The sequence below is a fragment of the Oryctolagus cuniculus genome, chromosome 8 (assembly GCF_051225735.1).
Source record: "Oryctolagus cuniculus isolate XC-2025 breed Fujian yellow rabbit chromosome 8, ASM5122573v1, whole genome shotgun sequence".
NCBI lineage: Eukaryota > Metazoa > Chordata > Mammalia > Lagomorpha > Leporidae > Oryctolagus > Oryctolagus cuniculus.
The window spans coordinates 25,906,513-25,934,162 of NC_142874.1; the positions used below are offsets into that span (position 1 = coordinate 25,906,513).

General features: G+C 42.5%; 1 protein-coding gene across 1 annotated transcript in view; it reads left to right on the top strand.

The window, feature by feature from the left end:
- The first annotated feature begins 589 nt into the window (after positions 1-589).
- LOC108175735 (tolloid-like protein 1) overlaps positions 590-27,650 on the top strand; it is a 170,174-nt gene continuing 143,113 nt past the window's right edge. Inside the window, exon 1 of the mRNA XM_089301760.1 lies at positions 590-1,429. Within this exon, the coding sequence (XP_089157886.1) occupies positions 1,258-1,429 (172 nt within the window). The 5' untranslated portion in view covers positions 590-1,257. The remainder of the gene's footprint in view (positions 1,430-27,650) is intronic.

Sequence of the window (27,650 nt, forward strand, 5' to 3'; positions counted from 1 at the left end):
CATATATATATATTTTTAATTGCAGCTCTGGCGATCTGAGTTCTTAAAAAAAAAAAAAAAAAAAACTTTGTTGGGACACTTTCACAGTCAGCTGTGGCGAAGGCTCACGCACACGCTTTCCCAACTGTTCCCTGAGTTGCCCGAGGGTGCCAGCAGCAGCCCGGGAGAGAAACGCACGAGCTGTTTGCGGGGGAGGGGAGACGCAGATCGGCAGCAAAGTTGTCACGATCCCCCTCGCCACCCCCGGTCTGGCACTCCCCGCAGGGACGCACGTCATCCATTAATTGCTGTCTGCAGACTTCGCAAACCTAACGCATCCTTTTTTTTTTTTTAGCTTTGGGAGCCATCAATGGAGCGAGCGCGCTCGTGTCTGTTTGTGTAAGGCTATCAAAAGGAGTCAGAGAGGAGGCTGCGGCCCGGATCCTGACCCTGATTGTATGAATAAGTAAGCAGGACGCGAGTGATTGGGTTAAATGCTGCGAACATTTTTTTTTTTTTTTTTCAAGTTAGGAAGAGGGTAGGGGAAAAAAAAAAAAAAAAAGAAAGAAAGAAAAAGCCCGGCGGGCGGGCGGGCGGGGGAGAAGGGCCAACAGTGCATCCCCAAAGCCTCACCCTTGCGCTCTCCTCGCCGTCAGGCGCTCTGCGGGCTCCCGCAGGCTTGGACGGGCTGGCGGCGCGGAGATGCCTGCCCCCCACCCCCTTGCTCGGTCTCCCCTTTCAGTTCAGCGGTGCTGATGTGCAGACCGGATTCATCTTCCCGGAGCGGCGGCGGGCGCAGGCGGCGGCGGCGGCGGCAGCTCGCGCTCGGCCGCTCGGTCCTGGTAGTCGCCGCGGCGGCGGCGGCGCGGCGCGGGAGCCCGAGCTCCGGGCGCAGCTGAGCCCGCGGGGGCGCCCGCTCGCCGAGCCGCGGCCGGCCGTGGGAAGTTCGGCCTCCGGGAGGACGCTCGGGCCGGCGGCGAGCGCCCGCGCCGCCCGCCTCCGGGAGCCCAGCGCCTCACCTGCCCTCCGCCCACCCGCGGGCCCCCGGCCAACTTCCCCCTGCCCGTGCGCGGGGCTAGCAGGCGGCGCCCGCCCTCTCTCCTGTCCCGCCGGCACCCGCATGTCTCCGGACACCTGAACACCCCGGGTCCCGCCGAGGAGCCTCCCCGCGGCGGCGGCGGGGGTGGGGGGCGCGGAGCACCGGTCCCCTGCGCCCCGCACGGCCGCGGCCGCCTGCGCTCCGCGTCCCGTCCCCTCCGTGGCCTCCGGGGGAGGAGGATGGGGCTGGACGCGCTTTCCCCGAGGATGCTCGTGTGGCTGGTGGCCTCGGGGGTCGTGTTCTCCGGGCAGCCGTGGGTCTGCGCTGGCCTCGGGGACGATTTTTACGCTTTGGATGGGAGCGAAGAGGACAGGACGGAGAGCCTAGATTACAAGGACCCGTGCAAAGCCGGTAAGTGCCTGGCCGGGGCCGGGACGGCGGCGCGCTTCCGACGGGGGGCGGTGGGAGCTCACCTGCTTCCACCCCGCGCTCGGCAGCCCCTCCGCCGCCCCGTCCCGACTCGGCGGGAGCGCGGAGCCCGGGGCCCCCGTGCCAACTCCCGGCCCCTAGTTTTGGGCAGCGCGCGTCCTGGAGTTCCTGCCCCAGCAAAACCGAAACGAGTCAGGGAGACAGCTTGGCTGCCCCTGGCTTCGAAATACCCGCACTCCGCCGGCTCCCCGCACCGCCTCTTTGTTCCAGGGCGCGGTTCCCCGGCGGCCGAGAACCGGGCGGGCAGGGTCCCCGCCGCCACGGGGTGGCTGGGGATGGCGTTGCCACCTGGAGACGCCTCTACACGCCCCCCTCCTCTGGCGGGCATTCCAAGCGTGAGTTCCAGCTAGGAGGGGATTGTGGCCACCTTGGAAGAACTCACTTCGAGATGGGAGTCCTTTGCATTTGTCCCTTGAAAATCTCCCCCCCCCCCCCATAAATTTAATTATTTTTCCTTGCAAGTTGCTACCCCATTCAAACTTGTGCCTTCCCGCCTGAGGACGGCCCCGGGAGCTGCAGAGGGACCCGCTCGGCGCCCCGGGTGCCCCCTCCGCGCCCCGGGTCTTTGGCCTCCCGGGCTCGCATCTGGCGCCGCCGCCCGCGCGCGCGGGGCGGTGCCGGCCGCCCGCCGCCCCAGGTCGGAGCCCCCACGTGCGGCGCCCCGCGACCACGTGAGCGCGGCGCCCGGAGGCGGCCGCGGCCTCGCTCGCCCGGGTGGCGGTAGAGGTGACCCGAGCGCAGCGTGGACCCGCGGCTAACTTTGGGACGAAGGTTCCAGGGGGCTGGAGGGGGCGGACTTGGCAGGGCTGCGTGAGTCCCGTGGCGAAGCTTCGAGAAAGGGAGCGGGCCAGTGCCTCCGGTCCCCGCCTGTGACTTCCCAGGGTCGCTGCGGGCTGGCGGTGGCGGCGGCGGGTGGGGTTGGCCCTCTGTGGCTGGCGTTTCTTGCTCCTGGTGCTGGAGGGAGGAGGCGCGTCCCCAGCGAAGGGAAGTGCTGCCCGTCCGTCCCCCGGGTAGTTGGATGACGCCTTGTGCTGACACGGAGGGTGTGCGTGTTGTATTCCAGTTACCAGTAGTGAGCGCACCCTTGATGCACAGACTCACTCAAAACTCAGAGGAGCTTAGACGCTTGCTGGGAGGAGCTCAGAGAATTCTGACGCGATTCAGTTTCACCTCCAGGTTCTCTCCAGAAACACATCACCTGGTTTCCCACCCAAGTGTCTTGCGTCCTGCCTGGTGGTCTGGATAGGAGGAGGGCGTTCCGCTGAGTGGGTCCTGGGCGCCCCGCTACCAATGTGCTGAGTGATGCTTGCAACCCAGTGAAAACTGTGTTGCTTCTGTGTGGTGACGTAGAACGGAGGTCCATTATTTCTGAAGACCGTCTAGGAAAATTCAGCCAGCCTTCCCTGTGGAGCGTTTGCACAGTGTGTATTCACAGGCACATCGAGCGTCCAGGTTTATTTTCCTAAGGGGGAAAACACATAGAGCAAATTAAAAAAAAAATTTATAGCCTTTATTCCCCGCCCCCTTTGATACTATAGTTCAAAGTAGCTACAGCTCGAGTTTGAGCCAATTGTTGTCATCTCACTTCTCCCCATCTTTGGGTGGAGGAGACGAGCGCCTGCCTGTGTGAGAGAAATAATGTCTCTGGTGGAAGGCTGCGAAGTACTCGCAGAATTGAAGATTCCTTCTAAAATGCTCCACTCTGCTTTCTGAATTTAGAGAAATGAAACGTTTTCGTTTACTGGCTTGGTGACAGTGGAAAAATCTTGATGCCTCCTTTTGCTACTAAGTGAGACAAGCACAATTTGAAGTCACAGAATGAAAAACACCAGGTAATTCACTGATATCCCTAACGAGAGTGCACAAGGTCACTGAGGTAACAAGGCGAGAACAGGTCTGGGAATGGAGGCCAGGCCAAAGCCCAGGGAGCATCCTGCCCCCACCCTGGGGCTGCCTTTGATTTTCCCTTTCCATGTAGCGAATGGAGGCCTTGGCCCATGAACTCCAAAGAGCCCTCCTGAACTTCTGTGAGGGGAGGCTCAATATTCCTCAAACTACTCCGTGGTGTAGGGGCCCAAGGACACCCATAGCTGAATGTTTCAAACACTTTTCAGTACATTATTTGACCTGGTGTTCAGAACAACCCAAGAGGGTAGAAGTTTTTTAATCTCCCCATTACACAGATAGGAAAACCGTTCCTCTATCAGCCTTTGCCTAAAACCTCTTTTAAGATTAGCCAGCACTCGATTCCTAGTCCGATGACTGTAGAGCCTGGTCGTATTTAATAATCACACTACACTTTTAGCTGGCTGTTGGAGACAAACAGCAGAAATTGGTTTAGGTTTACTAGGAATCCAGAGTAATAGAGCTGCAGTTATTGTCATACTTGGTTAAAAGAAGTGGCTAAAAGCATAGGTTCATATTTTGCAAGCCCAAAACCTTGAGGACAGAGATCATAACAGGTTTTTAATGCTTATCAAGGCAGGCGATGGGGTATGACTGATAAGACCTGAGTGTGTTCTCAGCGCTTTGCTGGGATGCATAGCCTTACTTCTCTACCAACTTCTGTTCTAAATAAGATCAACTGCACGTTGCCCATGGGGCACTATCCTGAGCTATAACTTGTTAAACTTGTTAAAAACTGTGCCAACCTTACAATATTTGTGAAATCGAATCCGATTTGTATGCCTATCAGAACTGTGATACCAAATTATGCAACTATAGGGCAGGAAGGAAGCCTTGTATTCATTTTATTGCATGTTGATGTAGAAGGGCACCTTTTGGTCTATATGAAAGAAGGCAAGTTAGTAAAACACAGCTTCAAATAAGTATCACTATGTGGCCAGATCCATTAAGACAGAATACTCACATAGGTACTTTGTATACACAGAAGTGTAGGTAATTCTGAGGAGCCTCTGGCTCTCTTTGGCGTAGTCCTTGGTCATCTGAATGGGCAGGTTTCTCTTATTTTTTCTAGTTCAGACAGGTCCCCGGGGACACTGGGGGGCTGATGTTGCAGGAGTCTGGTCCAGCGCCCAGCCGGTGGTGTCCTGTTTCCTTGTTGTCCTGTATCAGTAAGTGTTCATCTGAGCTGGGCCAGATGCAGTCTGCCAGTTAATCTTCTGGCAGATTTGTGTAGAAATCTGGAAAAGCAGAGGCCTGATGAACTGACTATTAACACAAGGCCTTCCTTCTCCCCCTCCCACCCTCTCCCTTCCTTTCTTCTTTCTTTTCTGTATTTTAGGGGCTGTTAGCAAAGTGCAGGCAGTTGCCAATGGACTATCTAATGAGGGAGACGGAGACTGTTGTGACTGAGAAACGTGTGAGACTGGTGAAGTGAAATGTTTGTTCAGAAGGGTAATCTCTTTGGACATACATCAGCCCCCCCCCCCCCTCCAAAGAACATGAATCTCCACCTTAAGGCTCCTGATTGCTCTTTTCCTTGGAAAATCGAGTGGTGCTTAAAGGTCAGTGGCTGCAAGGTTGAATTTGCCTTTTGGGTAGCTTCTGCAAGCTTGTTTATATAGAAAGAGTCTTGGCATCCTAGAGAATTCTTTCTGTCTTTCTTCATAACCGGTACCCTAGTGTCCTGGTACAGTAGCCTGGGATAATTTCTGTAACTTTGCAATTTCTACGTAAGATTATATTCATTCTTTTGGCTTTCCGCGTTGTACTTTCTGGCTGGACTGGCAGCCTGTCAGGTGTGGCCCTTTAGAATTTGATATTCAACTCAGCTTCTACTTTATTCCATCATCATTTTATATATCCAAACATTTATTTCTTAGTCGGCGCCTCTTTAGACTGCCAAGTTCTCATTTAAAAAGTGTATTTCAGAGATCTGCTTCTCCTAACCAGTCTCTTCTGTTTTAGTTTTCATTCCTCAGATCATGGATTTTTTTTTCCCCTTCTGCCTCCGGTGCCAACTTAGAAGAGGCCAAAATACAGTTTTCGCAAAAGGGATGGGATAAGGCATCATTTTCCGTATGTTTGACTTCTGTTCTTCCTTTGCCAGTAGGAATTATTGAGCCCTTGTCTTAAGGGCTCTTTCCCATTTGGGGCCTACAAATGGCAGTTACTGTTATTAGATATTTTCTTAAATATAAACCCTCGGACTGGACCAGCTCTAGACTCCCTCATTGTCTTTTTCTTTTTTGGTAGGGGGAGGGAGTGTTTGCAAAGCCTCCTGACATCTTCCCACTGTTTGTCTCTGAAGCAGATCCTTCATTTGCAAATTCAGAGCCTAACTGGATTATTTGCTTTGCTGCTGTTGAGTTTGAGTTCTTTGTGTATTCTGGATATTAGCCCCTTGTCAGAAGCATAGTTTGCAAATATTTTCTCCCATTCCGAAGGCTGTTTCTTCACTCTCTTGATTATTTCCTTTGCGGTGGGGGAGCTTTTTGCTCTGATATAATCTGTTGTCTCTCTTTAATTGTCTCTACTTTTATGTTATTGTCCAAAAAAGTCCTTGCCCAAACTAGTGGTGTAGAGTATTTCCATTTTCTTCTAGTGGTTTTATAGTTTCAGATTTTACATTTATGTCTTCTATCCATTTAGATTAGGTTTAGGGTGATAGATGGGGGACAGTCATTTTTTCACTGGTCGACATCCAGCCCACTGCTCTAAGAATGTGTGTCCTTGGCTAAATATGTGTTCTTGGCACCTTGCAGAAAATCATTTGATTGTAAGTTGGTGGGTTTATTCCTGGGCTCTCTTGTGTAGCTGTCTTTTTTTTTTTTTTTTTAATGCCAGTTCCATGCTGTTTTGATGATGATAACTTTTTAGTGCATTTTGAAGTTGAATAGTATGCTGCCTCTGGCTTTGTTCTTTTTGCTCAAGATTGGTTTGCATATTCAGTGTCTTGTGGTTTCATATGAATTTTGTGATTGTTTTTCTGTTTCTGTGAAGAGTCCATTTATATTTTGCTATGAATTGCATTGAATCTGTAGTCTTTTTTGGGCAGGATGGACATTTTAATAATATTAATTCCTCAAGTCTATGTTTATGCAATATCTTTCCATTTATTTGTGTCTCTTTGATTTCTTACATCATTGTTTTGAGCTTTCATTGTAGAGACCTTTCATGCCTTCTCATGTAATAATACATGACGTTGTCATGGTTTCTGTTCAGGTAGCTGCCTATCTGACTACTTTTTCTGTTTGGGCTTACTTAGCCATGCTAAAATAGTTAAAAGGCTGTAGGAGTCTAACAAATGCCTTTGGAAAAATTAACATACAATTCCACAGCTTTTCCTCTTTCCATTGTGATGATCTCCTTTCTAAAAAAGTCTATAGTTTCTTCCACAGAAACCAACCATATTGTCTTTTCCAATGTATGTATATGTTTGAATCCTATTTTTGAACATCTGAGCAACTTTCCCCAGTGTGAAATTGAGCTGTCTTATCTATAGTTAAAACATGTTATTTTCAAATCTTCTTGTAACTATCAGTCACATGAATAATCAGTTAGGACTGCCAACTGTGGAGGCTCTGGCAAGGTAGTTTCCTGGAAAAAGGTTGGCCTTTAAAGTCTTCTGGGACTCAGGTAGCTAACATCAAGTGCTGGTGATTTACCAGCCTTCATTTTAGAATATTGTTTGTTGTTCTAACAATGTGTTAGACTCATATGCTTTGCTTAAAGTACTTAGAATTGGGACTCACCTGGTGGGCGTTAAGTCTAGCATGTATGATGTTGGCTAAGGTACCCACACTGATACTCAACTTCGACTCTGACTCCAGCTTTATCCTGAGAGGCAGCAGGTGATAGCACAAATAATTGAGTTCCTGCCACCCCGTTGGGAGACCTGTGTTGAGGACCCTGCTCCCAGCTACAATTCGCCCCCCAGCCTTAGGCATTATGGGACTGGGGAAATGAACCAATGGGTGGAAATTGTCTGTCTTTCTCTGGGTCTTTGCCCATCAGAAAACAAAACTGAAACCCTCCTTAAGCTTTGCTCAGAATACCTAGAAAAGACAGAGGCAAATAATCCATTTCAATGAAGCATTGCACATCCTGCTGGGGCCATCTGGTATCTGGGGAGGTTGGGGGTTGCTGGGGGCATGCTGTGCTGCTCTCCTGAACTGCAGGAATGAGTCCCCTCCCCACCCAGAGCATCTGGAGCTCCAAGTTAGGTCCAGGCTAGGCCAGGGCTCAGGTGCCTGGCAAGATTCCTGGGGAAGTAGGATTTCCTACATTAGCAGAGTTTCGAATCCTCTTACAGGCTTTTCATCTTCCAGGATCTGGAATGAATTGTGGACTGATAATTCCTCAGTGGAGGAGTGGAGAGTCCTTGCCCTAGCCCTGGTTATAGCAGGATGACTTAGCAATATGGTAGAGTGATTGATTTCCTCTAGTTATCCGCCGAATAGTAACACTTGGGGAGGAAATAGTTTGCTTTTGTTTTCTTCTAGCCTCAGAGGTATGAGTGAATGAAACAGAATGCATTCTTCTCCAGAAAGCAGGAGGAGAGAATCCCTTGCTTGCTTAGTTCCTGTCATTGTCAGCCCTGAAAGTCGGATATTGACGTTTGAATTTTGAGATATTGCGGGCTGACTAGTGGACTGCTAGTTTTGTCAGCTCCTTACGAAGTATGTGCCAATCCCGTCAAGTTGTTCTTCAGAGCTCAGCCACATATTTGTATTAAGAAGTACTGTAAATTAGGTGTTAATTGAAATCCAGAAAGTGAGCATAGTTGGTATTTATCTTACTCAGCTCTTCTGTCACAATTTATATTTGTAGTTGAAAGTAAAAGACGGCCAGTGCCGCGGCTCACTAGGCTAATCCTCCACCTGCGGCGCCGGCACCGGTCCCGATCGGGGCGCCGGATTCTGTCCCGGTTGCCCCTCTTCCAGGCCAGCTCTCTGCTGTGGCCAGGGAGTGCAGTGGAGGATGGCCCAAGTGCTTGGGCCCTGCACCCCATGGGAGACCAGGAGAAGCACCTGGCTCCTGCCATCGGATCAGCGCGGTGCGCCGGCCGCAGTGTGCCGGCCGCGGCGGCCATTGGAGGGTGAACCAATGGCAAAGGAAGACCTTTCTCTCTGTCTCTCTCTCCTTCACTGTCCACTCTGCCTGTCAAAAAATAAAAAAGTAAAAGTAAAAGACTTGCTAGCAATCATGTATTTCTAAAACAACAACAACAACAACAACAACAACAACAACAGCTACTTAAGGGCTGGTGTTGGGGTACAGCGGGTAAAGCCACAGATTTTTATGCTGGTATCCCATAGTGGAGTGCTAGTTCCAGTATTGAATGCTCTGCTTCCCTTCCAGCTCCTGGCTGATATACCTGGGAAAGCAGCAGTTATGGCCCAAGAGCTTGAGCCGCTGCTGCCCGTGTGGGAGACCTGGATGGAGTTCCCGGCTCCAGCCTTGACCATCCCTGGTGTTACAGCCATTTGGGGGAGTGAACCAGTACTTGGAACTTCACTCCCTCCCCCAATGATAATAATTCTAGAAAATCAAAACCATACCTTTACAGGTCAGAAGTGCCTCTTCTGCATATGTTGAGTTTTCCAAACAAAATCTAATTTTACGTATCAGTTTGCTACTGGAAGCACTTAAGTCAGTGTTTAAAGAACACTTTAACAATTTTAAACACACTACACCTATCTTACTAGCTGGAGAACTGTGACTGAGATGTAGATAAAACCATATTTACTGTCAACATCTGATATTGCCTGTGTTGGATTTTCCATTGACGACATCTGATTTATGTGATGGGGAGGCAGAGATGGAGGCGAAAGAGAGTGGAACGCTTTCCTCATTCCTGACATTTCTCATCCCTGTTGAACTGTCAGCACATGCACTGTGTACCACGGAGTCGCCTCCAGTGGCTCCTGGCCAGGTTGCTGATATCAGTGTCTTCTGAGCCCTCTTCCTTGGCCGCAAGTGGACTTGAAGTGCTTATTAGGATAATCTCAGGTTCTTGTGCAATGTCTGAAACCACTTTGGCATCAGTTTAGCTGACTGACCGTTCTAAAAAGATGGTATTCTATTCCTCTGCTCTGATTTTTCCTCTTCTTAAAATTTTAGAAGTTATTTTATTTATTTGAAAGGCAGAGAGAGGGAGGGAGGGAGGGAGAGAGAGAGGGAGGGAGAGAGAGAGAGAGAGAGAGAGAGGGAGGGAGAGCGAGCTTCTATTTGCTAGCTCATCGTCCATTCCCCAAAGCCTGCAGCAGCCAGGGCTGTGTTGGGCTGAAGCCAGGAGCCTGAAACTCCATCTGGGTCCCCCATGTGGGTGGCAGAGACCCAAGGGCCTGAGCGTCACCTCCTGCCTTCCTGAGTGAGCAGTAGCTGGAGCCAGGACTCAAATCCGGCACTCTAGTATGGGATGCTCTAAGAGGCTTCCTCACTCCTGTACCACAACACCTGCCATAGCCTTTTCTGATCAGAGATGCCTAGTAGTTGAGTGCTTATAGCATTTTGTGTTTGAGGTGAAGAATTCATGGTCATGTGCTGCCTAGTGACAGTCTGGTGAATGACAGTGCTCCCCAAAGGCTGTTGTCACCTAGTGTCCTTGTGGCACGCATGTTGTGTAATTGCACTCTGTGATGTTTGCATAGTACACATCACACACATTTCTTGGAACACATCCTCATCAGTAAGCAGTATGTGACTACCTCATTGTATGGAAATCAAAATCCTTAAAACACCCCAGGGAGGAACACTGAATCACTAGCAAACCATCAGATGGGTCAAGACCCATGAAAGAAAATGTCTCCTGAGACCCATATGTGTCACGTCTGGGAACTGTCTTCCTCATTCATGCTGTCTTCACATTGTTCACATTTTTACTTTGATAACATGTAGCCTCTCCTGTCTTCCCCATATTCTTTTGACCTTCTCAACTTTATCATCAAATGGACCTTCCTTATCATTTCCTTTGGACACATAAGGAAACTGAGGCTCTGAAAGTTTCCGTGATGGGGCTGTCATCACAGGGAGTAAGTAGTACACGGTGAGAACTTGAACCTAGGTTTCTGGATTCCTTCTGCCTTTCTTTGAACCCTCCAGATGGTCCCTCCAGCCAGCATAAACATAATGAGACTGAAAGTTGAAGAGAGAACCTTTGTGCCATGGGCAACTATTGTGGTTGGACTGTGGATTGTCCCCTCTGAAATTTATGTTGGAGTTTATTTTAAGATTTATTTTTTTAATTATTTGAAAAGAGAAGAGGACATAGAGAGGAAGACAGAGAGAGAGAGAGAGAGAGAGAGAGAGAGAGATCCTCCGTCTGCTGGTTCATTCCCCAAATGACCACAATGACTGGGGCTGGGCCATGTCAAAGCTAGGGATCTTGGGAGCTTCTTCTAGGTCTTCCACGTGGGTGCAGGGGCCCAAGCACTTGGGCCATCTTCTGCTGCTTTCCCAGGCACATTAACAGGCAACTAGATCAGAAGTAGAACAGCCATGTTTCCAACAAGAGCCCCTTTGGGATGCCAGCATTGCGGGAGGAAGCTTAACCTGTTAGCCACAATGCAAGTCCTCATGTTGGAGTTTAATACCCATGGTGAGGGTGGACACTTAGTCCTTCTGTGATGTTTGTAAGCGACTTCTTTGGGAGTGATTAGGATCTGCTAAAATCATCAGGGTAGAGTCTCAGTTGAGTGCTGATGGCTCTTTAAGAAGAGAGACCAGGGGCTGGCATTATGACATGGTGGTTAGAGCTGTTGCCCACAATGTGGTATCTTATATGGGTACCAGCTCATGTCCCAGCTGCTTCGCTTCCAGTCCTGCTTCCTGCTAATGGACTGGGAAAAGCAGTGCCAAGTGACCCAGATGCTTGGGCCCCTGCCATGCATGTGGTAGACCTGGAGGAAACTCCTGGCTCTGCGTTTGGCCTGGTCCAGCACTGGCCATTGGGACCATCTGGAAAGTGAACCAGCGAATGGACAATCTCTCCTTCTCTCTGCCTTGTAATGCTTATTTTCAAATCAATCAACCAATAAAAATATTAAAGCTGCCAGAGGATGGACATACACACATATACACGCACAGACATCTACTCTTTGTCTGTCACCATGGGATGCCCTGTGCCCCTTCTGGACTCTGCCATCAAGAAGGCCAACACCAGATGTGGCCCTAACCCTTCAACCAGAAGTATGAACCAAAATAAACCTCTTTTCTTTATAATCAAGCCAGTCTGTGATTAGCAATTAGGAAGGGACCCATGACAGCATCCCAGCATCTATTCACTGGATTTCATGAGTAAGAATACATATGGGGTTTCATGAGTAAGAATAGAAGTTGGGTTTTATGAATAAGAATACATCTTGCCTTCAGTGTTCTTGCGTTTTATAAGCTATATTGTCAGAACATGACCAATGTTTTTTAATTGCTTGGTGTATAGTGTAGTTTCTATTCTTGTGCAAATATTCCCTGGTGTTTACAGATAAAAATGCTCCAGATATGTGTGAAACAAATGAAGATGCGTGTGACTAATTTTAATAAGGCTAGAGAAATATTTTAGAGCTAAATAGTGTCGGGGAGGCCCTGCTGTGTGTGGTTCTCAGTATAAAAAATGTGGCCTTAGCTTTTCTGTATTTATGGAGGCAAGAATTGAGTTGGGTGAGAGTAGAATGCAGTCATTAGCGTCCCTTGTTTGGGGGCTTTGATGTTTGGGGTGGTAATGCACTAAGTTCTTTAGCACTTTAGACTTTCTCTTTGAATATTCATTGAAATGCTGGCTATGAGCCCATAAAAAGTGTAAGGAATATCTTTTCAGATGCATATGATTTAGGAGAGTGATAAATGATGGGTAATGCCTTTGAGAAAACAAATATACTATGTGAATATGCTTAAACAACTTCCTCCTTTTCAATGCTAATTTGTCTAAAAGCCCTAAGTTTGAAGGTTTACAAAGTTCAGGGAAAAAATTTGGTCAAAGAAACTTCTTAGAGCTCCAGTCTGGTTTCCGAAGTATAGAATGTCTGGCACATTTAAAAAATATACTCTATGTGTTATTGACGAAACTGTAATTCCTTTGAAGAAAACTTATTTACTTTTAGCAAATTATCGTGTTTTCTAGGACGAAGAATTCCTGCTTGTACTTGTTCTCTAACAAGTGAGTAAGCACAAGATCTGGCAAAACAGGCTCTCTTTCTTGGGGCCTCTTTTCTAAACCTGAGAACTGGGAAATTTTTATTTCATGTATTTGAAGGGGCTCCCAAGGGTTCAAGGAAAATGGAAATGAAAGATAAGTTTACTGTGGTACAGATATTTTGAAATATATGCATAGTTTTTTTCATAATATGAATTTTTCATAAACTTTTTGAAGGACCCATGTATGCATGGAGTATAAAATTTTTTGCACCAAAATATAATTTGTCTTTTAGTTCCATTTCCACGAGCATTTTGAGGTACTGTCATATTTTGTATTCTAAAAAGAAGGAATATTGTATACCCAGTCCTGAGTGGACTAGGGTTGGAATAATTGGGATTTGCTATCTGGAATGGATAACAGAAGCAGTGACCCACTTCAGGGGCCTTGGGTTGCCTTGTTTCTGTTGGAACGAGATTTGGAAGCAGTTTTGTGGGTTGACTAGTGACCAAGAGTTGACATACAGAAAGATGATATTGATATAGGATACATCTCCAGTGTGTTCCAGGATTAAAATATTTACTATAGGCACAGATCTCTACCGTATATATAATAGAGCTCAGGAATGGAAAGGGACTTCATACACAGAACGGTATGCTTCAAAAACAAGTATTCTATTACTTCATATGTATGTATAAATGCGTGTGTGTATATATATGATATATATGATACATATCATATATATATATATAATTTATTTACTTGAAAGAAGGATAGAGAGAGAAAGAGAGCGAGACAGGAGATGTCTTTTGTCCTCTGGTTCACTCCCCAAAAGGCTGCAACAGCTGGGACCAGCTCAGGCTGAGGATAATTGCCAGGAGCTCCATTCTGGCCCCTTTCATGGGCATCATGGTCCCAAGCACCTGTGCCGTCATTTGCTTCTTTCCCAGAGGCATCAGTGGGGAGCTGGATGACAAGCAGAGCAGCCGGGCCCCGAACCAGCACTCTGATATGGGACGCCTGCATCATAAGCAGTGACCCAGCCGTCCTTACCTGTATACTGGAATGGCACTCGTGGTTAGGTGTTTTGAGATAACTTGCCTGATGCCACTTCATGCTGAACGCAAAATTTGTATCCAGAATTCTGGACTTATTTTTTTTCTTTAAATAGCTAGTTGAAAATATAAATATGCATAAATTATATATAAAAGTATAAAATATTAAAACCATAACATAGAACCAAAGACTAAGAGTGAGAAAACAGTGGTTATTCTTGGAAAGTAGATAACTGGATGTTTTTGAGAACAGCACCTTGTTGTTTCTCATGTATCAGATAATACAAACTCTTGAGTGGATAGTGGGTGCATATATATCACCTTTTTAAAAATATTTTAAAAATTTTATTAGTTATTTATTTTAAATTAAGTGTGCCATGGACAGTTTTTCTTCGCTTTCTCTCTCTCCCTTTCTCTATCTCTCCCTCCCTCTCTCTTTTTTTCACATGAGTAGTCTTTCACAAATTTGAGTTGGCTTCAGAAATTAACAGCAAGGTTTCAGGAACACAAAATAATGATTTTTTAATAACTTAGATTTGGGAATGAGAGGTACATGGGTTCTAATACAAACACCCCCACATAATCACTGTTATTTTGGCAGATTATTTAAGTCCTTTCTGTTTCAATTTTCTGATTTATAAATGGACATGATATTGTGATATTCATAGTATTAAAATAAGAGTTAAAAATTTAAAATGTATTTATTTTCATTTATTTGAAAGGCACAGAGATACAGAGAGAGAGAGAGACAGAGACAAACATAGAAAGATCTGTTGATTCACTCCCAAAACGCTGGGGCTGGGAGAGGTCAAATCCAGGAGACTGGAAGTCAGTGTGAGTTTCCCATGTAGACGCCCAGGACTCAACTACTTGATCTATCACTTGCCTCCTCCCAGGGTCCATGTTAGCAGGAGGGTGGAATCAGAAGTGAAGGGGAAATGGAGTCCAGTGCACTTTGGTGTGGAATGCAGATCACCCAAGCAGTATCCTAACTGCTGCATCGAACCCTCGCACCTATTATAGGCATTTAATTAATGTAAAATACACATCCCTTTGTCAGAAACTTAGAAAACTACTTTTTTCACTATAACATAAATATAGAGGTCACAGATGGTTGTTTTAAATCACAACTACATTTTTTTTGTGTGTGTGTGGAAAGATGATCTTTATAAAAACACTTGTTGGATAAAGGTCTTTTTTTTTTCTTACCATATACAAAATGCATTCATATCTTAAGTCCATGAAATTTTGTGATTGAGAGGATAAAACCCCCAAGTAGACCTTTTTTTTTGTGGGAAGTTATCAGATGTAATCAATATAAACATTTTCTATATGTTACTCTCCAGACCTTGCTCATATGCCTAATACACTCAAATATATCAACAATTTTCAATTCACATTCACTAATGTGTGAATAGGCTCTTGGCTGTATAGCCTTTCAGTAATTTCTGGTTCAGATTTCATTTGCCATCTGGATTGACTTGAAGAGCTCATGTACTCACAATTCTGTGTTTACACAGAACTAAGTTCAAGCACATGGCTCTGAGTTACAAATATTCAGTAATGCATCAAAAATGTATCAAGCACCTACTATGAATGAAACATGGGTTAATCTTGGGGTCACAGAAGTATGAAATAAGATGCAATACCTGATGTGATTTAGTCTTCACCATTTGCAGGTAGATGTTTATGTATAAATGATTGGTCATTAATAAGTACATAATTGTGTGCTAAAGTTATTTCAATTTAGCATCTGAAAATAATTACTATAAAAAATTATGATAATGAGAATATGTGTTATTAGAAAATTTTCCTGAGATTTTATTTAAGAATAACGAAGAATAAAGCTCTGTGTGGAGCACAAGAATGTGTAAATAAGTACTTTTTAGACTTAGTTATTTCACAGTGTACTGAGTAAGATGCAACCAATACTTACCTAAACAGTGACTTAGAAATAGTTCACATTTACTTGGCCTCAAAGTCTCATTCTAATATTTCAAGTTAGCTGTCATGATTTCCCCAAGTTTTTCTACTATCAAAAAAACACATTTTTGTTCGCCATACTATATCCTTACATAGATTTAGAGGTATGTAGTTCACGTTTTCTTTGTTTGCTGGTCAGGAGAAGCAGAGCAAATGATAAATTAAATGGAAATCTGGCTTTTTACTTGAACTGTTCTTCTGTGGTTTTGAAATTCCTTGGTTTTCCCAAGCCTCAGTCTCCAAGGCTTGGAAATCTCTCAGGCTATTTCAAGCCCTAAAGCTTTCTGAATCCTGGTGCCTCTGGCGTTGGAAGCAAGGGCTGCTCTCAAGTGATACCAGGGTGCCCCAGGGCCACTTACAGTGGAAAGGGGAGATGGGACACCTTTGCTGGTCACTCTTGCTAGGCCCTCAGATTCAAGGTCCCAGCACAATCATGGCAACCAGCAGTCTGCAGCTGTAATAGGCCCTGAAATTCTCTGACTCATGTTTGCCAAGTTTAGTTTTGGAAATAGTTTGTGCTTAATTTCTCATGTTCCTTTTCTGACATCAGCTCATCAGTTAAATAAAAAAACTGCCAAAGGGGAGTCAGGGTGGGCAGGTGTGACCCTTGTTCTGATTTGAGCATGTCTCTGTCACATTCCCATCAGAATCGAAGGCTGCTCACTGGAATTTGTTTCACAGGAGAGATATTAGTTAGGACATGGCCAGGGTGTGGAGAGCATTCAGTTATCTCAAATTTGAGGTCAGTGTTCCTGATGGAGTTGTCAGGAAATATAGGGAAGGAAACTGCAGGGAACTTTTTCCAGCTTGAAGCATTTTATCAAATTACACGGCACATTAAAAGCTGGGTTCTTATATTAATCCATCACTTTCTATGTCATTGAAAATATTCTTCCACTTGACACAAGTGTGTATTTTTTAATTGTCTTCATCAAACTCAACTTAACAGACTTTCAGTGTATCCTAGTTGTCTGCTAAAGAACTGTTCTTTTTGTCATGTTAACTTATTTTATGTACAACATGGTTTTCCTTTTCTAATGGAGACTTCGAAATTCTCCAAAATACCATTCCCAGGTTTCATTTTGGAGGCTTTCATAGTGGAACAGAATGAAATCCAATAAAATTAATAACATAAATCTAGGTGGTATAATTTAATTAAGAGCACTGAATATTATGTAGGAGACCTACATGCAAATCTTAGGTCTATTGTGTCTGATTCTGTTTTATTAATTTATTTATCATGCTTCTCTGAGATTAAGTTCTTTCATGTGTAACATGGGGATAGTGATACATATTCTATAAAACATCTAAAGGTTAAATGTACATGGAATTGGAAAACTGTGATGCACTGTAAGATGTTAATATGGCCAATATTTTGTACTTGATGTATTTCAGGAATGTACTTGGAGGATACAGATGTGTTACATTCCTGAAAATATTACCACATCTGCCAGAAAAAATATAATATTTGTTTTAATTATCAATATGAAAGTACAAGAAGACTTTTTAGAGAAGGTTAGTTACATATAATTTGGATCTTGAAGTCATTTATATACACATATATATATGTATATATATATTTCCCTCTGGAAGAAAGATGGGGCAAGATTTTAGAGTCAAATAAGGTAAAAGCTGAAGATGTGGAAGTTCATAAATGTTGTGAAAGTAAAGCAAGTAGTAATTAGTCTAGTGTGGACAGCAAAGGGTGTCTAACTGTTTAGGTTTTGGCCAGAAATGACTCTGGAAGATATAGCATAATGGATCTTTAACACTCAGGGTGTGAACTTGATCCTGTTGGCAGTAAGAAGGGGGATTACTGAAAATCTAAAGCAGATCATTGGCTTGACTGCAGGCACATTCTAAAGATATGTGAGACTGTAAATGCTGCTCTGGTGTAGTTGGTGGAGGAAGTAATGAGCAATTGGGAGCAGGGGGACTTTTTACCTTCTAGTAAAAGTGGAGGTAAGCATGGGTAAGTGCATGCATTTGGACTGTCAGTTACCACAGAAAAGGAACTGAATTTAAGAGACCAGTGACCAACCAAAGGGCCTTGGGGTGAAGGTGAAGATAGTTAAAAGGTAAAAGGAGTCTAAATGAACTTTTCTGTGGCTCCATAATTTAGTGCCCACATAGACACTGATACAGATGAACAATGTAAGAAACATAGAATAACAATGAAATGCATGTGTTTTGTAAAACAAATGAATTTGGTGTTGAGATCCCTTTGAGTAGCACATAATTCTTGACCTTTGGCATCACAAGCCCTCTCCTGTTGTTGTTGTTTGGGAGTTTGGTTATATTTGTACTTTTATGTTTATCAATTTGGAATTCAGTTTGTCAAGTCTCATTGTTTAGATTTTGACTGTAATTACATTGAATCTATGGGTTAATTTGGTAAGGATTATTTTTATGACATTGAGTCTTTAGTCCATGAATATGGTATACATACACATTTTTTAGCATTCTTTAATACTGTTTAATAAATTTTAAATATGTTTCTCTGGAAAATTTATACAGGTTTTGGTAGAGTTATTAATATATTTTCTATTTTTTATGACAATATATATTTAAAAATTCGTTATAATCATTTGTAGATGTTGTGTAGGAAATACATTTCATTTTGATATTTTTCACTTTTATGAAATGTCCTTTCAGTCTTTCAAAATATTTTATCACCGTATTTTGCAAAAAGGCTATCAGGTCATCTGCAAATAAGCATGTAGTTTTGTTTCTTCCTTTTCGGTCCTGTGCTTGTAATTTAATTTAATTTTATTGCTGTGCTGACAGTCTTCCAATGTTGAATAGAAGTTATAACTCAAAGCTCGCTTGTTCTGTTCTCAATTATAAAGGGAATGCTTTCAATTACTTATCAATTATGCAATGTAGTATCTTTTTTAAAAAAAGCATAGATACCTTTTACCAGGTTAAAGAATTCTGCTTTTCCTTAAATGGTAATTATTCTTATTTAGCCTCTAAATGTAGTGAATTAGAATAATTGACTAACCAATATTAACTTATTTAGCATTCTTGAGATGAACCAAATCTGCATATAATCTTTTTTTTACATTGATGGTGATTTAGCTTATCAATAGTTTAAGATTTCTGTTTCTTCATATGTCTTTAATTTCTTTTACTCTTGGATGTTGTTATCAAAGTCATATAAGATTTGTAAATACAATTGAATAATTTGTGGGAGATTGGAATTAATTATTTAATGAAAGGTTTTTTTTCTTTGGTTCTGATGGGTGTGTGAAAGTACTAACAGATCAGGACTTTAAATTCTCTACTTGGCAGTGTTAGACTACAAAATAGAAATATCAATTCAGAATACAAACCTCGTTTGGGAATGGTTTTTTGCTTACGATGTCTCAGAGGATAGTGGCATTTCTTCCCTTAGTTCAAGCTGCTGGAAGAGCAGTTTTTAAGCAAGTTCCTTGCGTTGTCCAAACTTGGTTTTCACTCTTATGAGTCCCAAATTAGGTAATCCTGAGTTTTGAGGGTTGTCACTTGAGAGTTTCTAGTCTGAGTGGACCTCAGATCGTATTCTCTGTCCTTTGATCCATCCCTACAATACATTGGAATCCAGCGGTCATGTCAACCCAGCCCGAGTCTCCTTTTCTGTTGAAAGCTGCCCTTAGCCTTCTGCTTCTGTCTCTGGATCCCCTCCTCTTCTCAGCCGTAATTTCTTTTTACTCTTCTGCCATCTATTGATATGTTCGGGGACATTTTGCAGATATTTCATTCAGCAGTTTCAGTGATTCCAGAAGCTCAGCTCCAGTGACTAGGCTATCACTGTGGCAAAACAGTACTCTTAACAAAGGCTTTTAAATGTTGAATATCACCGGAATTTCCTCATAGGACTTAAAATTTAGGATGATTAAGTGGTTTCATTTGAAGCTCGTCTGTCACTACTTTTTAAATATAACTTAAGGGCTCCTATGGCAATAGACCATATGTGTAATGTGGTTAATATGGAAATTTCATAACAACCAGATCACTATTTATTTTAGCTGACTTTTGAGGGTATTCTTCAGTTCTTTTTATGCATGATAAACCCAGAACTTTAATTATTTGTGAAGATTTCATTGCAGATGTATACCCCTCACCTGAAGGCATTCAATTCAAACTACTTGGGGAAAGAACATCTATTTGTACCTCAAAGTATTCTTTGGTTTTCTTTTTTTAAGATTTATTTATTTATTTGAAAGTCAGAATTACACAGAGAGAAGGAGAGGCAGAGAGGGAAAGAGAGAGGTCTTCCATCTGCTGGTTTACACCCCCGTTGTCTGCAATGGCCGGAGCTGTGCTGATCCAGAGCCAGGAGCCAGGAGGTTCTTCCAGGTCTCCCACACGGGTGCAAGGGCCCAAGCACTTGGGCCATCTTCCACTGCTTTCCCAGGCCAAAGCAGAGAGCTGGATTGGAAGTGGAGTAGCCGGGTCTCAAACCGGCGCCCATATGGGATGCTGGCACTGCAGGCGGTGGCCTAACCCACCACGCCACAGCACGGGCCCCAGTATTCATGGATTTCTTAAGGAAAGATGCTGCTTGAGTGAAGAGGTAGCCACCTGCACTGATGTGCTCTGCACAGGTAGGTTTGATTATGTTTTAGTCTTGCAAGAGGACCTAGGATTTCCTCTTAAACTTGTCAGTGAGGTATATGTTTGTACATTTTGTTTGATATTTAGTGTGATTTCATTGATATCGAAATTTTGAGAAGCAGGTCAGCAGTTTCGGTCACTTCAACTATTTGAAAGCCATCAACAAAGCTTTTAGTTTTTTCTTTTCTTTATTTAAAATAAACTAGATTTGTCTTTGCCTAGTCTCCCATGATTGTTGAAACTTTTGATAATAGAGCTTTGACCTCAGTTAACATTTGCACTCATTCAAAATGTCCTGTGTTGTCTTAAGTTATAGGGCCTCAAAGGAAATCTTACTCTTTAATTGTGGTAAGGTGGTTCTGAATGTACTGCTAGAGGTTATATTTCCAAATACCTCATATCAAAGGCACTGTAATTCAATTCTGAATCCTAAACAAATCACAGTTACCATGTTTGAGCTATTAGGTGCAGATTAATAGGCAGGGTTGGTGGTAACTTAGGTATATGAATGGAGGTAAATGAGAAATACACTCACAATGTATTGTTTACTGATTAATGATGGTTTCCTGAAAATATGCCCATTAATGACTTCTTGGCGTTAAGCAGTGCTCCCCCTCTGTTTGTCTTTTTTTTTCTTTTAAAACATAAATAATCTTTGCTGGATGAATATTAAATCATTAACTTGAAAATCATTATCATGAAAGCTCACAGATGTTCTGGGAACATAGGCACTGGGAAGGGAGGGAAGCAGTTTTGAGGATGACGCTAGCCTAATTGACACTTTGCTGTCAGGCAGCTCAGAATCGGTACTCCACTGGCTCTCACCCTTCCCAGCTCTTGGGTTCCATATACTGGTTGGTACCTTCACATGATACTCATTCTTCTTTAGCCTTGATTTGGGTTGTGGTAATTGAGATTTTCTTCGTTAAAGAAATTATTCTGACCCCACACAAGGCAATTTAATCTTCAAGATACTAGCTGCCTTCCTAAAGTCCATTGATTGCTGTAACTCATTATTGTGTTTTCCACTTTGAATCATTAGTGAGCCTGTAAGCTAAGATGGAGTTTCTGATCTCTAAGTAATCTCATAACTCCCAAAGAATGCTGATAATGTATAAACTACTTCTTTAACAAGGTTTCTAATGCAATTTGATCTGATGATTATATTTCTTGATATGGGACTGAGTAAAATCTTAATTGAAGCTATGAGAACTGCTTCTTTACAATATGACATAACAGGAACTACATTTGTCATTGTGCTTGAAGTAGCTAACAAGCTGGGCAGCTTGTATGGAAAAGCAGTTTCTAATAGCAGTAGTTTGGGCATCGGTCAACCGAGGATAGTGGTAGCTGGGTGATGCGAAGTAAATGAGGTGAGTCTTGTTTTTCCTCAGCTCCTTGTCTCTAGAACAGGGAGGGAGGGGCAGGCAGAAATCAGAAGTCTCCCTGAGTTGAGAAGATAGAGTTGGGAGTTCAAGGAGTTGAAGGAACCTAGAATTTTCAGGACAAAGTAGCAGAGAGGAGAGATCTGTGCAGAGGAAGAACTCCGCAGAGAATTCCCCTATTGTGTTCAGCAGAATGTCCAACCCAAATATTCAGCTGGCTAGTGAGATCACCCAGAGCTAAGGAAATAACCACCCACAAGGATCATCGGAGGATACCTTTGGGCTCACACAGAGCGAGTGATAGTGCATGATCCGACACAGCACCACGTGAAAACCTTCATAATTTGTTGTGTATCAGCTGGGATACTGAGAAGCACTTTGGTGTTATTCCTAGTTTGCCTACTGCTGTGGTTCCTTCCAACAAAATTGAGAGGAAAAAATAGAGATCAAAATAACTATTTCCTAGACCAGAATTCAAGAATAGTTACTGGCATATAAACATATCTAGGAGCTCACAAGTTAAAATTCAATCAGTGTAATGTCTGGCATTCAGTCAGTATTGCAGAACTGTCCTAAGAGGCAAAAGAAAAACAAAATGTATGAAAATATTAGGAAGATTGTTTGAAAATATGTTATATTTCTAGTAGAGAATATAATAAAGATATTTTACATATTTTATTTATTGAGAGGCAGAAGACTTAAAGACAGAAAGAGCACGTTATGATGTTTTGGTTCACTTCTCGAATGCCCACAAAGGATGAGGCTTGGTTGGGACTGTAGCTGAGAGGCAGAAACTTAATCCAGGCCTCCCACGTGGGTGTCAGGAACTCAACTATTTGAACTTTCATCATCACATCCCAAAGTCTGCATCAGCAGAAAGCTGTAATCAGGAACAGGAGCTGGATCCAGAAATTGAGTACAGTTAACTCAGATGTGGAATATGGACCTCTTAACCTTTAGGCTAAATGTCCGTATATCTGTGTGGATATATATATACAGATATATCATAAGCATATTTGTAGATCTGGATATATATGTGTGGTTTGTTAAATGACAAAAATAGCTATAAAAATTAAATTAATGTTTTATGTTGTTACATAGAAGAAAAGGAAATAGACATGAAAGGATGCACTATAGGCTGTTAAAACTTGTTGCTGTAGGATTTTTTTTTTCTTTTTGATAGGCAGAGTGGACAGTGAGAGAGAGAGACAGGGAGAAAGGTCTTCCTTTTTGCTGTTGGTTCACCCTCCAATGGCCACCACAGCTGGCGCGCTGCGGCCAGCACACCGCGCTGATCCGAAGGCAGGAGCCAGGTACTTTTCCTGGTCTCCCATGGGGTGCAGGGCCCAAGCACTTGGGCCATCCTCCACTGCCTTCCCGGGCCACAGCAGAGAGCTGGCCTGGAAGAGGGGCAACCGGGACAGAATCCGGCGCCCCGACCGGGACTAGAACCCAGTGTGCTGGCGCTGCAAGGTGGAGGATTAGCCTAGTGAGCCACGGCGCCGGCCCATTGTAATCAATATTCTGTACTTTGGAAATTTATATTCATTAAATAAAAGTTAAAAAAAAAGAAAAAAAAAACTTGTTGCTGTAGGAAATGTCATTGGGATAGAGTGGGGACTATATAAATTTTCTTTCATATAACTGAATTGCTTTACATGTAAAATATCCATAAATGATTTTACAGCCTTTTCAAACCTAAAATATTTAGGAGAAAAAGTAAAAAAGGCTATAAGAGGATGTTAAAGATGTTTGTAATAAAATGATAGCATATAAACATTAATTTGAGTATAAACTTTGGTTACAAATTTTAAAATGAGGCTGGTGCCAGGGCTCACTAGGCTAATCCTCTGCCTGCGGCGTCAGCACCCCCGGGTTCTAGTCCCTGTCGGGGCGCTGGATTCTGTCCCGGTCGGGGCGCTGGATTCTGTCCCAGTCGCTCCTCTTCCAGTCCAGCTCTCTGCTATGGCCCAGGAGTGCAGTGGAGGATGGCCCAAGTGCTTGGGCTCTGCACCTGCATGGGAGATCAGGATAAGCACCTGGCTCCTGGCTTCGGGTCAGCGTGGTGCACCAGCTGCAGTGGCCATTGGAGGGTGAACCAATGGAAAAAAATGGAAGAACTTTCTCTCATTGTCCACTCTGCCTGTCAAAAAAATTTTTTTTAAATGAGATATGTATATAGATAAAAACTAGTAAGAGCTTTAGAGTTTTTTTAGAATGCTAAGTATATATGTACTTTCCTTTTTTGTATCTTAATATTTATGGAAATAATTCTAATTCTGTATTATGTAATATTTGTAAAATATAGATGATGTGGACAAAAGTATAGGAGATATAAAAATGAAAGATGTTAGAATAGCAGGATAATAATTTTTTTTCTCAATTTCCCCAAACTTTAGTAGTATTACATTATCTTCATAATAAAAGGTATCTGAAAATAAGTTCCAGGTAGCAAAGAATTGTGAAAACATGACTCATCACGAGGAAAAAGCAATCACTCAAAAGTATCTCTAAATTAATACAGATGAAAGGATTACAAGATAATCACACTAAAGTAATTATTATTGTGTTTCATGTGTTTAAAAAACTAAAAGAGAGATTGAGGTGACAAGAAAACTATAAAAAGACCCAAATCAGAATTTTGGGGATAATGTATCCCCTAAGATTAAAAATACACCAGAATTCCCAACAGGACATACTCTGCAGAAGAAAAGATAAAACTAAGCTTGATCCCAATAGTAGAAACTAATTGATTACAAACTTCCAATTTGGAGAAAGAAAGGGCCATCCAAGAGGAAGTACATAAAACTCCCAATAGACACGACCAGAAAAGATCTTCACCATGACACATTGTATACTTTCCACAGTGAAATGTAAAGAACAGATTCTAAAATATGCACAAAAGAACCACATTACTTTTGAAGGGTCTACAGTTAGACTCACAGCTGACTTCTCATCAGAAACCTTTACAGGCTAGGAGAGAATGGCTAGATACACTCCAAGTCTTAAGAGAAAAAACTGTCAACCCAAAATACTGTACCCTGCAAAGCTCTCATTTATAAAAGAAGGTGAAATAAAGGCCTTCCATGACAAACAGAAGTTTGATCTGTGAGTGAGATCCCAGCGGAAAGAATGGGCCATCAAAGAAGGCGGTACCTTTCTCTGAAGGGAGGAGAGAACTTCCACTTTGACTATGGCCTTGTCTAATAAGGTCGGAGTCTGTGAACTCAAGAGGCTTCCATAGCCTTGGCAGCTCATGACAAGTGCCTCGGGTGATTACTGACCTCATAAACAAGAGTGTCAATTGTTAAGTCAACAACAGGAGTCACTATGCACTTACTCCCCATGTAGGACCTCTGTCCTTAATGTGTTGTACTATGCTAATTAACAGTAAAACTACTACCCAAACAGTACTCCATACTTTGTGTGTCTGTGTGGGTGCAGTCTGTTGAAATCTTTACTTAGTCTATACTAAGTTGATCTTCTGTATATAAAGATAATTGAAAATGAATCTTGATGAAGAATGGGATGGGAGAGGGAGTGGGAGATGGGATGGTGTGGGGGGGAGGGAGGTTATGGGGGGAAAAGACGCTATAATTCAAAAGTTGTACTTTGGAAATTTATATTTATTAAATAAAAGTTGAAAAAAATCAATCCTTTAAGTTTTAAGTAAATGACAACAGAGTAAAATCTACATCTACTCAAAGAATTGAAAAGCAGAGAGAGTCCGGCGCTGTGGCACAGAGGGTTAATGCCCAGACCCGAGGTGCCGGCATCCCATATGGGTGCTGCTTCAAGACCCGGCTGCTCCGCTTCCAATCCAGCTCTCTGCTATGGCCTGAGAAAGCAGTAGAGGATGGCCCAAGTACTTGGGCCCCTGCACCCACGTGGGAGACCCAGAGGAAGATCCTGGCTCTTGGCTTCAGATGGGCACAGCTCCGGCCATTGTGGTCAATTGGGGAGTGAACCATTGCATGGAAGACCTCTCTCTCTCTCTCTCTCTCTCTCTCTCCTTTCTCTGTGTAACGCTGACTTGCAAATAAATCAATAAATATTAAAAAAAAAGGGAAAATAGAAAATAGTACAATTTTCTTCATTTTTCTTGTATTTGGGTATTATTAAAACTATTGGATCACACAAATCTATATTTTCACTGAATTTAGAAATTTTCAGCCATTATTTGTTCAAACATTCTTCTATGTTTTGTTCTCCCTTACATCAGTTTGTCTCCTCTGCAGGAATTCTAATTAATTGCATATGAAACCAACTGATATCCCACAGCTCACTGACATGCTGCTTATTCTTTTGGTGAAAATTTTTTCCTAATTAAAATATAATTGAATATTTAAATTAAAAAGAAAAATTTATTATATGGTTTATAACATAGGTAATGTTATCAATAATAGCTTTAAGACAAAGGGAAAAGAGATGATATACCATTGTAAGTTTCTTATTCTATACTTGAAATAGTATATTACTGGAAGGTGAGTTCTTATAAGATGAAGATGTGTAATACAGATTCTAAAGCAAATCATAAATAATATTGCAAAGAATTACAGCAAAGAGGTCAATAAAGGAAATAAAATATAATAGTAAGCCTTAAAGAAGATAAATGGGAATGGCAGAAAATGAAAAACAGAAAAGATATGTTCTCTTAACATTAATAGAAAATAATATGACTACTTCTAGACAATTCCCAGTACTAGGAAACTAACACTTTTACTAACCCTTGAGTCAAAGAAGAAATCTAGAGAAATGAGGAAGTATTTTGAACTGAAAGAAAATGAGAATTCCCAAAATCAAAATTTGCTATTAAAGCAGTTTATAAGGAAAAGTTTATAACTGCAAATGCCTGTGTCATAATAGAGAAAGATCTCCATTACATGACATCAGCTGTTGCAATAAGAAATTGGAAACAGAAGAGAAGCTTAAACAAATAATAGGCAGAAAAGAGGGAATAATAAAATTGGAGCAGAAGTTAACAAAGTAGAAAAAAGAAAGTTAGTGAGACTCTAAAATGATTGTGACAAGATTAATAAAGTTGACACAGTTGTAGCCAAACTGGAACAAAAGGTAGCAACCAATGACCAATATTGGGAATCAAGGTGATGAAATCTGTACAGATTCTGCAGATATTAAAGTGATTAGGATGAGATATGAGGAACTGTGTGCAATATATTCTTAAACTTAATAAAATGTATGCATTCTATGAAAGACACAAACCAAAGATCACTCAAGAAATGGTTCTATATCTGTTACAGAAATTATTTTTCAAGTTAAAAAAATTCCACAAGTAATTTTTCAGGCCCAGGTGGCTTCCAGGTGGACTTTACCCAACATTTGAAGCCTAATAGCAATTCTTCACAAGGAGTCCCAAAAATGTGAAGAGGAAAGGATTTTCTTCCAACTCAGTCTTTGTAATCATGGTTCTGAAACTGAGGCAAATTAAAATATCACGAGAAAATAAAACTAATGCTTCATAATGCTTACGAATACTGGTGAAAATTTTGATCAAAATTTTAGAAAATTGAATCCTAAATATCTAAAAAAATTGGTAATACATCTTGATCCAGTGTTGTTTGCTCTAATAGATTAACATATGAAAACCGATCATTATAACCCACATGGGAGACCAGGAGAAGTACATGGCTCCTGGCTTCGGATCGGCGCAGCATGCCATTGGGGGGTGAACTAACAGAAGGAAGACCTTTCTCTCTCTCTCTCTCTCTCTCTCAATATCTAACTCTGCCTGTCAAAAAAAAAAAAAAAAAGGGTCATTTGTGAAATAATCTATGTCTAACAGCACACTTAGTGGTGAAACACTGAATGCTTTTCTCCTAAAGATCTGGAAAAAAAATAAGCTGTTTTTTTAATTTATTTTAATTTATATTTTTATTAATTTTTTTTTAACAGGCAGAGTGGACAGTGAGAGAGAGAGACAGAGAAAAGGTCTTCCTTTGCCGTTGGTTCACCCTCCAATGGCCGCTGCAGCTGACGCACCGCGTTGATCCAAAGCCAGGAGCCAGGTGCTTCTCCTGGTCTCCCATGGGGTGCAGGGCCCAAGCACTTGGGCCATCCTCCACTGC